The sequence below is a fragment of the Oncorhynchus masou genome, chromosome 22 (assembly GCF_036934945.1).
Source record: "Oncorhynchus masou masou isolate Uvic2021 chromosome 22, UVic_Omas_1.1, whole genome shotgun sequence".
NCBI classification, from domain to species: Eukaryota; Metazoa; Chordata; class Actinopteri; order Salmoniformes; family Salmonidae; genus Oncorhynchus; species Oncorhynchus masou.
In genome coordinates this window covers 50530817-50543360 of record NC_088233.1, presented here as the reverse complement: position 1 = coordinate 50543360, position 12544 = coordinate 50530817, and the positions used below count along the sequence as shown (strand labels likewise).

At 42.2% G+C, this 12544-nt stretch overlaps 1 protein-coding gene across 1 annotated transcript in view; it reads right to left on the bottom strand.

Moving 5' to 3' along the window:
• The window catches only part of coro2bb (coronin, actin binding protein, 2Bb), a 46260-nt gene that overhangs the window by 15654 nt on the left and 18062 nt on the right, over positions 1-12544 (bottom strand). Inside the window, exon 2 of the mRNA XM_064930495.1 lies at positions 8204-8404. Coding sequence (XP_064786567.1) covers positions 8204-8404 — 201 coding nt within the window. The remainder of the gene's footprint in view (positions 1-8203; positions 8405-12544) is intronic.

Below are 12544 nucleotides of genomic sequence, written 5' to 3'. Positions count from 1 at the left end.
TAGATTCTTCAAAGCAGCCTTTCTTTGCCTTGATGACAGCTTTGCAAACTCTTGGCATTCCCTCAACTAGCTTCATGGGGTAGTCACCTGGAATGCATTTCAATTAAACAGGTGTGCCTTCTTAAAAGTTAATTTGTGTAATTTCTTTCATTCTTAATATATTTGAGCCAATCAGTTGTGTTGTGACAAGACAGGGGTGGTATACAGAAGATAGCCCTATTTGGTAAAAGTCAATATTATGGCAAGAACATCTCAAATAAGCAAAGAGAAATGAAAGTCAATCCGGGAATTTCAAGAGCTTTGAAAGTTTCTTCAAGTGCAGTCGCAAAAACCATCAAGCGCTATGATGAATCTGGCTCTCATGAGGACCGCCACAGCAATGGAAGACCCAGAGGTACCTCTGCTGCAGAGGATAAGTTCATTAGAGTTACCAGCCTCAGAAATTGCAGCCCAAACAAATGAATGCTTCACAGAGTTCAAGTAACAGACACATCTCAACATCAACTGTTCAGAGGAGACTGTGTGAATCAGGCCTTCATTGTCAAATTGCTTCAAGGAAACCACTACGAAAGTACACCAATAATAAGAAGAGACTTGTTTGGGCCAAGAAACACGAGCAATGAACATTGTCCTTTGGTTTGGATTACAAATTGGAAATTTTTGGTTTGAACTGGCGTGTCTTTGTAAGACTAGCACAGCATTCTGCAGCGATACGCCAGTCCCACTAGGCCCAACCCAGATGGGATATCACTTGTTTTTCAACAGGCCATGACCCAACACACCACCAGGTTTTGTAAGGGCTATTTGACCAATAAGGAGAGTGATGAAGTGCTGCATCAGATGACCTGGCCTCCACAATCCCCCGACCTCAAACAAATTGAGATGGTTTGGGATGAGTCGGACCACAGAGTGAAGGAAAATCAGCCAACAAGTGCTCAGCATATGTGAGAACTCCTTCAAGACTGTTGGGAAAGCATTTCAGGTGAAACTGGTTGAGAGAATGCCAAGGGTGCGCAAAGCTCTCATCAAGGCTAAGGGTGGATATTTGAAGAATCTCAAATATCAATTATATTTCGATTTGTTTAAACCTTCTTAGGGATAGGAGGCAGTATTTTCACGTCCGGATGAAAAGCATGTCCAAAGTAACCTGCCTACTACTCAGGCCCAGAAGCTATTAGTAGATTTGGATAGAAAACACTCTGAAGTTTCTGAAACTGTTTGAATGACGTCTGTGAGTATAATATAACTTATTTGGCAGGCAAAAGCCCGACGACAAACAATTCCGTTTTTTTGAGGTCACTCTCTTTTCAATGGGTTTTCAATGGGAATCCAGATTTCTAAGGCACTTGCTTGCAGTTCCTATCGCTTCCACTGGATGTCAACAGTCTTTAGAAATTGGTTGAGGGATTTCCTTTGAGAAATGAAGAAGTAGCACTGTTCAGAACGAGGGTAGAGAGAAATGTACTCTTTGTTAGAGGTGCGTGACCTGAAAGCTCGCTACACTTTGTTTTCCTCCGGTATTGAATGCAGTTTATCCCTTAAATTTGATTGATTAATTACGTTAAAAATACCTAAAGTTATATAAGGAAAGTTGTTTGAAATCTTTGGACAAAGATTACAGGTGACATATGAGATATTTTGTAGTCATGTTGCGCGAGTTGGAACCAGTGTTTTTCTGGATCAAACGCGCCAAATAAATGGACATTTTGGATATAATGTCTGGATTTAAGAAAATATATCAGTTACAGTTGAAGTCGGAAGTTTACATACACCTTAGCCAAATACATTTAAACTCAGTTTTTCGCAATTCCTGACAATTAATCCTAGTAAAAATTCCCTGTCTTAGGTCAGTTAGGATCACCACTTTATTTTAAGAATGTGAAATGTCAGAATAATAGTAGAGAGAATTATTTCATTCAGCTTTTATTTCGTTCATCACATTCCCAGTGGGTCAGAAGTTTGCATATAGTCAATTAGTATTTGGTAGCACTGCCTTTAAATTATTTAACTTGGGTCAAACGTTTCGGGTATTTTGTGAAGTGCACCAGTCCCTCCTGCAGCAAAACACCCCCACAACATGATGCTGCCACCCCGTGCTTCACGGTTGGGATGATGTTCTTTGGCTTGCAAGCCTCCCCCTTTTTCCTCCAAACATATCGATGGTCTTTATGGCCAAACAGTTCTATTTTTGTTTCATCAGACCAGAGGACATTTCTCCAAAAAGTACGATCTTTGTCCCCATGTGCAGTTTTAAACCGTAGTCTGGCATTTTTATGGCAGTTTTGGAGCAGTGGCTTCAATGGCAGTGGCTGAGTGGCCTTTCAGGTTACGTCGATATAGGACTCATTTTTACTGTGGATATAGATGATTTTGTGCCTGTTTCCTCTAGCATCTTCACAAGGTCCTTTGCTGTTGTTCTGGGATCGATTTGCACTTTTCGCACCAAAGTACGTTCATCTCTAGGAGACAGAATGCGTCTCCTTCGTGAGCGGTATGATAGCTGCGTGGTCCCATGATGTTAATACTTGCGTACTATTGTTCGTACAGATGAATGTGGTACCTTCAGGCGTTTGGAAATTGCTCCCAAGGATGAACCAGACTTGTGGAGGTCTATAATTTTTTTTCTGATTTCTTTTGATTTTCCCATGATGTCAAGGAAAGAGACACTGAGTTTGAAGGTAGGCCTTGAAATACATTTCCAAGCTGTTTTAAGGCACGGTCAATATAGTGTATGTAAACTTCTGACCCACCGGAATTGTGATACAGTGAATTATAAGTGAAATAATCTGTCTGTAAAAAATTGTTGGAACATTACTTGTGTCATGCACAAAGTAGATGTCCATACCGACTTGCCAAAACTATAGTTTGTTAACAAGAAATTTGTGGAGTTGTTGAAAAACGAGTTTTAATGACTCCAACCTAAGTGAATGTAAACCTCCCGACTTCAACTGTAGATTTGGGTATGTCATTTTATGTGAAGATTGAGAAAAAGGGTCCGATCCTTTTAAGCAATAGAGTGCATTAAGGGCAAAACCTAATCTTGACTGAGCACACACCTGTTTCATGAGTCTGAATCAATAGACTGCAGCCAGTGAACAATGATTTGTTTAAAGTTTTTTTTTAACCTTTATTTATCTAGGCAAGTCAGTTAAGAACAAATTCTTATTTATAATGACAGCCCACCCCAGTCAAACCCAGACAACGCTTGGCCAATTGTGCACTGCTCAATGGGACTCCCAATCACAGCTAGATGTTAATCAGCCTGGATTCAAACAAGGAACTGTAGTGTCGCCTCTTGCACTGAGATGCAGTGCCTTAGACCGCTGCGCCACTCGGGAGCCCTAACGTCAGCCAGTGTTTCCAACCCTGTACATGTACAGTGCCTTGCGAAAGTATTCGGCCCCCTTGAACTTTGCAACCTTTTGCCACATTTCAGGCTTCAAACATAAAGATATAAAACTGTATTTTTTTGTGAAGAATCAACAACAAGTGGGACACAATCATGATGTGGAACGACATTTATTGGATATTTCAAACTTTTTTAACAAATCAAAAACTGAAAAATTGGGCGTGCAAAATTATTCAGCCCCTTTACTTTCAGTGCAGCAAACTCTCTCCAGAAGTTCAGTGAGGATCTCTGAATGAGCCAATGTTGACCTAAATGACTAATGATGATAAATACAATCCACCTGTGTGTAATCAAGTCTCCGTATAAATGCACCTGCACTGTGATAGTCTCAGAGGTCCATTAAAAGCGCAGAGAGCATCATGAAGAACAAGGAACACACCAGGCAGGTCCGAGATACTGTTGTGAAGAAGTTTAAAGCCGGATTTGGATACAAAAAGATTTCCCAAGCTTTAAACATCCCAAGGAGCGCTGTGCAAGCGATAATATTGAAATGGAAGGAGTATCAGACCACTGCAAATCTACCAAGACCTGGCCGTCCCTCTAAACTTTCAGCTCATACAAGGAGAAGACTGATCAGAGATGCAGCCAAGAGGCCCATGATCACTCGGGATGAACTGCAGAGATCTACAGCTGAGGTTGGTGACTCTGTCCATAGGACAACAATCAGTCGTATATTGCACAAATCTGGCCTTTATGGAAGAGTGGCAAGAAGAAAGCCATTTCTTAAAGATATCCATAAAAAGTGTCATTTAAAGTTTGCCACAAGCCACCTGGGAGACACACCAAACATGTGGAAGAAGGTGCTCTGGTCAGATGAAACCAAAATTGAACTTTTTGGCAACAATGCAAAACATTATGTTTGGCGTAAAAGCAACACAGCTCATCACCCTGAACACACCATACCCACTGTCAAACATGGTGGTGGCAGCATCTTGGTTTGGGCTTGCTTTTCTTCATCAGGTTACAGGGAAGATGGTTAAAATTGATGGGAAGATGGATGGAGCCAAATACAGGACCATTCGGAAGAAAACCTGATGGAGTCTGCAAAAGACCTGAGACTGGGACGGAGATTTGTCTTCCAACAAGACAATGATCCAATGGCCAAGTCAAAGTCCAGACCTGAATCCAATCGAGAATCTGTGGAAAGAACTGAAAACTGCTGTTCACAAATGCTCTCCATCCAACCTCACTGAGCTCGAGCTGTTTTGCAAGGAGGAATGGGAAAAAATTTCAGTCTCTCGATGTGCAAAACTGATAGAGACATACCCCAAGCGACTTACAGCTGTAATCGCAGCAAAAGGTGGCGCTACAAAGTATTAACTTAAGGGGGCTGAATAATTTTGCACGCCCAATTTTCAGTTTTTGATTTGTTAAAAAAGTTTGAAATATCCAATAAATGTCGTTCCACTTCATGATTGTGTCCCACTTGTTGTTGATCCTTCACAAAAAAATACAGTTTTATATCTTTATGTTTGAAGCCTGAAATGTGGCAAAAGGTTGCAAAGTTCAAGGGGGCCGAATACTTTCGCAAGGCACTGTATATCTGAATAATGCATTGAATCCCAAAATTGTTCTAAAAGATGCTTAAGTTATTGAGGCATGTATCTTTGGTTATTGAGGCATGTATCTCACTGTGACATTAAAATGTTTAATCGTACTTTTCATCAATTGTTTTATATGAAATGTTGTTTACACCACACTCTGTCAATACCACAATGCTGAGTCATTACCATCACGGTACATGTATTAAATTACAATTGATATTTCCCATACCTTATATGCTTGTTATTAAGATCATTCCTAAAATAATGTAAAATATTGTCACGCCCTGACCTTAGAGATCCTTGTTATTCTCTATGTTTGGTTAGGTCAGGGTGTGATTTGGGTGGGCATTCTATGTTCTCTATTTCTTTGTTTGGCTGAGTGTGGTTCCCAATCAGAGGCAGCTGTCTTACTTTGTCTCAGATTGGGGATCATACTTTTTTCCCCTCCTTCAGTGTGGGATTGTGTCTTTGTTTCAGTGCATGTAGTTTGCACGACAAAGCTTTTCGTTCATTGTATTGTTTTTCTTGGTGGAACATTTAAATAAAATAATGTACGCCTACCACGCTGAACCTCGGTCTCCTTCCAACGACAAACATTACAAATATTGAGATGTTGATGTGGTAAATACATGTTCCTGAGTATCATCAAGGCATATATGGACATTTAGACATGACAATGTTGAATACATATAATTAAGAAAATGTCAAAATAGTTTTAAACTATATTTGAAAAATTATAATGTGAAATGTTGTATAAAATACCGTAGGCACAATTTCTGTCATTTCCTTTTCAACTAAAATAGCAAATTTAATGACGGTGTAGACATTGTTAATGTTGTAAATGACTATTGTAGCTGGAAACAGCAGATTTTTTTCTGGGAATATCTACATAGGAGTACAGAGGCCCATTATCAGCAACCATCACTACTGTGTTCCAATGGCACATTGTGTTAGCAAATCCAAGTTTATCATTTTAAAAGGCTAATTGATCATTACAAAAATTATGTTAGAACAGCTGAAAACTGTTGTCCTGATTAAAGAAGCAATACAACTGGCCTTCTTTAGACTAGTTGAGTATCTGGAGGATTAGCATTTGGGGGTTCGATTACAGGCTCAAAATGGCCAGAAACAAAGAACTTTCTTCTGAAACTCGTCAGTCTATTCTTGTTCTGAGAAATGAAAGCTATTCCATGTAAGAAATTTCCAAGAAACTGAATATCTCGTACAATGCTGTGTACTACTCCCTTCAAAGAACAGCGCAAACTGGCTCTAACCAGAATAGAAAGAGGTATATGAGGCCCCGGTGCACAACTGAGCAAGAGGACAAGTATATTAGAGTGTCTAGTTTGAGGGACACCTCACAAGTACTCAACTGGCAGCTTCAATCAATAGTACCCTCAAAACACCAGTCTCAACGTCAACAGTGAAGAGGCGACTCCGGGATGCCGGCTTTCTAGGCAGATTTGCAAAGAAAAAGCCATATCTCAGACTGGCCAATAAAAATAAAAGATTAAGATGGGCAAAAGAACACAGACACTGGTCAGAGGAAGATTGGAAAAAAGTGTTACGGACAGACGAATCTAAGTTTGAGGTGTTCGGATCACATAGAAGAACATTTGTGAGATGCAGAAATAATTAAAAGATGATGGAGTGCTTGATGCCATCTGTCAAGCATGGTGGAGGCAATGTGATGGTCTGGGGGTACTTTGGTGGTGGTAAAGTGGGAGATTTGTACAGGGTAAAAGGGATCTTGAAGAAGGAAGGCTATCATTTTGTAAAGCCATGCCATACCCTCTAGACGGGGCTTAAATGGAGACCATTTCCTCCTACAACAGGACAATGACCCAAAGCACAGCTCCAAACTATACAATAACTATTTAGGGAAGAAGCGGTCAGCTGGTATTCTGTCTATAATGGACTGGCCAGCACAGTCCCCGGATCCCAACCCTATTGAGCTGTTGTGGGAGCAGCTTGACCGTATGGTACGTATGAAGTGCTCATCAAGCCAATCCAACTTGTGGGAGGGGTGAAATCTCTTCAGATTACCTCACCAAATTGACAACTAGAATGCCAAAGGACTGCAAGGCTGTAATTGTTGCAAATGGAGGATTTTTTGACAAAAGCTAAGTTTGAAGGACACAATTATTATTTCTATTAAAAATCATTATTTATAACCTTGCCAACGTCTTGACTATATTTCCTATCCATTTTGCAACTCATTTCATGTATGTTTTCATTGAAAACAAGAACATTTCTAAGTGACCCCAAACTTGAACGGTATTGTACGCTGTGACCACACCCACAAATGTGATATTTTTTGTCATACAGAAATAACAAAACATGCCAAAAAGCTTCTGTGTTGCTCAATGTACATTTAACCAGGTCAGAAATCCCAACCTATGGTTCGCAATTCTCCCACGTAGGGGCTGCGAGAAAAGCCCTGTGGCTTCAGGCTATTCGGTGTGGGAGAGTGGGAAATGTTGGGAACCAGTGTCCAAGTAGGCTACACATAGCTATGTGTGTGGAAAACATTTAATCACAGATAAGACTTTTAACATTTTTTTGTATAATCTGTTTGTAACTCCACTCACTACTTGTAGCTGTATAGTCCATTTGTTTGTGTTGTTGGTCTTGGCTAGCTTAACGTTCCAGTAGGTAGCTAGCTATCACTCATTCAAGTGGCTGCTAGCACCATCATGAAAAGGGGCATGAGGGAAGCAATGGTGTGTAAGTAGTGAGAACGCTAGGGCAAGTGAGAACTAAGTAGTGAGAACGCTAGGGCAATGATGAAAAGTAATCTTTAGATAAGTTGCACTTTTTTTAAATGTAGTTTTGTAATTGATTAAAATAAGTTTCTTGACAACAACTTAACTGTGTTTGAAAAAGGTGAAGTTTTTGCTGTGGGCCAATGGAGTAACTTAACCTTATTTACCCTACAAGCGGGCATGGCCATGATGATCTATCTAATACCGACTTGGGCTATAGCTTTGGTAATCAGTGTCAATCATGGAGCACATTCTGATTGGCAAGTGAGGGGTCAAACCTCGACACACCTTCAACTTGTTTATTCATCAAAACCCAGCCCTTTCGCCCCACCGCCAGCTACTGCGCTTATCATTCTGGTTGTGAAAATAGCACAAATATTTCTGACACCTCCCGTACCTACAGAGCTACTGCCAGCGCTTAGATTTACCATTTCGTTAGGCTTGTTAAAATAGAGCGCTCAATGTCATTATGGTGTGCAGCCTACCTTGTTGACAGGGATGACGAGAAAGGACCCTCCACCTGCAGTCTCAGTGACAATGGCCAGGAACTTGGCATTGACAGCACAGAAGTGGTTATCATGAACGTTTCTGGTGATGGGGATGCCATCGAAGCACTGCTCTCGGTTTCCTGCCTTGCCATACACATTCCGAAACTTTGAGCTTCTGTATGTCGGACGCCATGATATCTGGAAACAAAGCACAGTAAATATATCAGTGAAACAGTAAACAGCCTGTCCGCAAAGAGGAGACACATTCTCTTTCTTTATTTTCATATTCTGTGTCCTTTTCAGGGCACTTCCTAGAGGTTTTGTTGGGGATTTCAAGTGTGCAAATGACCCCTGCAAGCTTTAGTGATGATGTTTTCATTGTGAATGGAGGCAGGCAGTAGTCCTTGGCTGTCCTCCCACGTTGTCAGTGTAGTTGTGATTTAATATGAGGTGACCTGAGAGTGCTGTGGGTCTTTGTGGCATGGCATGGTGGGTTACTTAAGGGAATGATAGTCAAGGTGTAATGAGCAGACAGATAAGTTTGGTGAAAAGCCTTCAGAGCGACAGGATCATCTGGTAAAATAATGGGGGTTGCAGCTTATTCATGACTAGCAGCAACACACTGGGAGGCAACGCTTGCCCTATCAAGATCAGTTAGCCCTCAATACAGTTGAGCGTATTTCCACTGTCTGTCTGATATTCAACCCTGAGTGTGTGATCCATAAACAGCAAGGTGCATGAATTAGGGGCTGGTAATATCTGGTGGTCTTGGTAGGTTGATAAGCTGTTATTCTCTGTGGCTTGGAGTTTATGTTGATATAAGCCCATATGTTGTTGGACTGTGTTCCTCCTTACTTACTGACAATGCCGGAGGAGTTTGAGTTCTTAAAGCCAACATTTCTTATTTGCCATCATGTCCTTAGCTGAGAAATGGGACAGGCAGCTGTCAGTATACGGCCCACATGACATTGTAACACGTTTCAAATAGTCATAAGGGCGTGAGGACTTTGACCTATTTTCATATGTAGCAGTTTTTTTACACTGAGAGGATTCCAAGGATAAGCCGTAGCTAGTGAGGGCATCATTATTTTTCCTACTTTTAGGAAGGTGATTTTTGTTGTACAACTCCATTACAACTGAAAAAGAATGTGAAAAAAAATGCAACGGAAAAAAGAGCAGAATGTGATGGCAGATGGATCAGTAATCATTTCAATGGCTTTCTTGTGAAACACACTGTTGGCTATACAACCACCATGCATGATGATGGACTACCTGTTAGGAGTAGATCCTACCAATTTTAAATCCTAAGAAAACACAATTTTCCCTTCCTGATGATAAATATTTTTCTTTCTCCGTGTCTACTACAGAAATAGCTTCCAGTGTAGACTATGCCCCTCCGTGCTGAGCCAACTCTTCCTCTTCTCACCTGGCTCACCTTATTTTTTATACAGTTTCTGCTCTCAGCTTAGATGGGCTTGTCAATAGAACCTGTTTATTAAAATAATTTTCTTGGCCTGTAGTTGCTATAAGACTGGAAACAATGCTCTGACACAAAGTCAAGGTTCCTCTTTATAGGAAACACCTGCCACTTGTCAGAACGTTGATATTTTATAAACCTGAACTTTTATTTTATCCTCTGTATCACATTGTTAACACACTATGCCGTGAAGAACTGAAATCCTGCAGCGTCCGCAAGGTCCCCCTGCTCAAGAAAGCACATACATGCCCTTCTGAAGTTTGCCAATGAACATCTGAATGATTCAGAGGACAACTGGGTGAAAGTGTTGTGGTCATATGAGACCAAAATGGAGCTCTTTGGCATCAACTCAACTCGCCGTGTTTGGAGGAGGAGGAATGCTGCCTATGATCCCAAGAACACCATCCCCGCCGTCAAACATGGCGTAGCAGTCAGACGTCTTGTCGTGTCGTGTTGTGTCGTGTCCCTTGTATATATCGTTTTTTTTAAAACATATTTTTCTTCGCATATCTATTAAACATTTTGCTAAACCTCAACATCTAAATACTCTCCTGCAACCCGCCTCACCCAATGTAGCGTGGATCTGCTTTTTTTCTGAAGTATTTATATTTACTTCGGATCCGGAACCCCTCAACTGAAGCTAGCCAGCTAACTACCAGCTATCAGTCAGCAAACCATTGCTAGCGGTCATCAGCTAACCGGTCATCAGCTAACCTTTAGCTCGGAAAGCTCTCGCCAGTTCGAACAACGCGACTCTAACCAGAGCATAACGGACCTATTATTTTTATTATTTTTATCCCCAGATTCCCACCACAAACGGAACATTCTCATCTGGATCTTCACAACTAGCTAACTAGCTAACCGCAACCCCGGATGATTACTCCTGGCTAGCGTTTCCATCCACTTAGCTTGTAGCTAGCCCGGCCAGATCTCCTGTGCTACCACCGAAGCATACTCCTGGGCTACAATATCAGGACCCACGACCGGTCTATCGATGTCACCGCATGAAGAGGCATAAACAGACTTAACCCCATCGCGACGTCCCCCCAAAGGCTAACTTTCTAGCCCTTGCTATCTGCTTGCTTGCTAATTCGGCCTGCTAACTGCTAGCTTGTTCAGCCCCTGTCTGCTAACTGCTAGCTTGTTTAGCCCCGGCCTACTAACTGTTAGCTTGTTAGCACAGGCCTGCTAAATGTCTGAATCGCCGCGTCCCCAGCCAGCCCAACCACTCACTGGACCCATATTTACTTTCAATCTCTTTTTGATTTTTAATTCGATTATACCTCCCGGTAGCCTGCCTCACCCAATGTGATACGGAATCGCTATTATTTTTAATTTTTTTAACAAATTCAAGAACCTCCAGAAGCTAACCAGCTAACTAGCTACAAGCTATTTAGTCATTGTTAGCCACTGCTAGCGGCTTTTACCTTCTGCACAGCCAGACAGTTTTTTTTAACCTGGATAATACTCGCCAGTCTAGCTTCCCTGTCCCATCCACCGCTGCCCCCTGGACACTGATCACTTGGCGACATAGCTGATGCCTGCTGGACTGTCCATTAATCACGGTACTCCATTCTGCTTGTTTATGTTTTATCTGTCGGCCCCAGCCGCACTCAGGCTCTGTGTGTAGTTAATCCGACCCTCCCTGCCTAGTCAACTCCATTGTACCTGCTGTTGTTGTTCTAGCTGATTAGCTGTTGTTGTCTCACCTACTGTTTTAGCTAGCTCTCCCAATTCAACACCTGTGATTACTGTATGCCTCGCTGTATGTCTCTCTCAAATGTCAATATGCCTTGTATACTGTTGTTCCGGTTAGTTATCATTGTTTTAGTTCACAATGGAGCCCCTAGTTCCACTCTTCATACCCCTGATACCCCCTTTGTCCCACCTCCCACACCTGCGGTGACCTCACCCATTACAACCAGCATGTCCAGAGATACAACCTCTCTCATCATCACCCAGTGCCTGGGCTTACCTCCGCTGTTCCCGCACCCCACCATACCCCTGTCTGCGCATTATGCCCTGAATATATTCTACCATGCCCAGAAATCTGCTCCTTTTATTCTTTGTCCCCAACGCTCTAGGCGACCAGTTTTGATAGCCTTTAGCCGCACCCTCAACTACTCCTCCTCTGTTCCGCGGGTGATGTGGAGGTAAACCCAGGCCCTGCATGTCCCCAGGCACCCTCATTTGTTGACTTCTGTGATCGAAAAAGCCTTGGTTTCATGCATGTCAACATCAGAAGCCTCCTCCCTAAGTTTGTTTTACTCACTGCTTTAGCACACTCTGCTAACCCTTGCCGTGTCTAAATCCTGGCTCAGGAAGGCCACCAAAAATTCTGAGATTTCCATACGCAACTATAACTTTTCCGTCAAGATAGAACTGCCAAAGGTGGAGGAGTTGCAGTCTACTGCAGAGATAGCCTGCAAAGTAATGTCATACTTTCCAGGTCCATACCCAAACAGTTCGAACTACTAATCTTAAAAATTACTCTCTCCAGAAATAAGTCTCTCACTGTTGCCGCCTGCTACCGACCCCCCTCAGCTCCCAGCTGTGCCCTGGATACCATTTGTGAATTGATCGCCCCCCATCTATCTTCAGAGTTTGTTTTGTTAGGTGACCTAAACTGGGATATGCTTAACCCCACGGCAGTCCTACAATCTAAGCTAGATGCCCTCAATCTCACACAAATCATCAAGGAACCCACCAGATACAACCCTAAATCTGTAAACAAGGGCACCCTCATAGACGTCATCCTGACCAACTGGCCCTCCAAATACACTTCCGCCGTCTTCAACCAGGATCTCAGCGATCACTGCCTCTTGCCTGTATCCACTACGGAGCCGCAGTCAAATGACCAC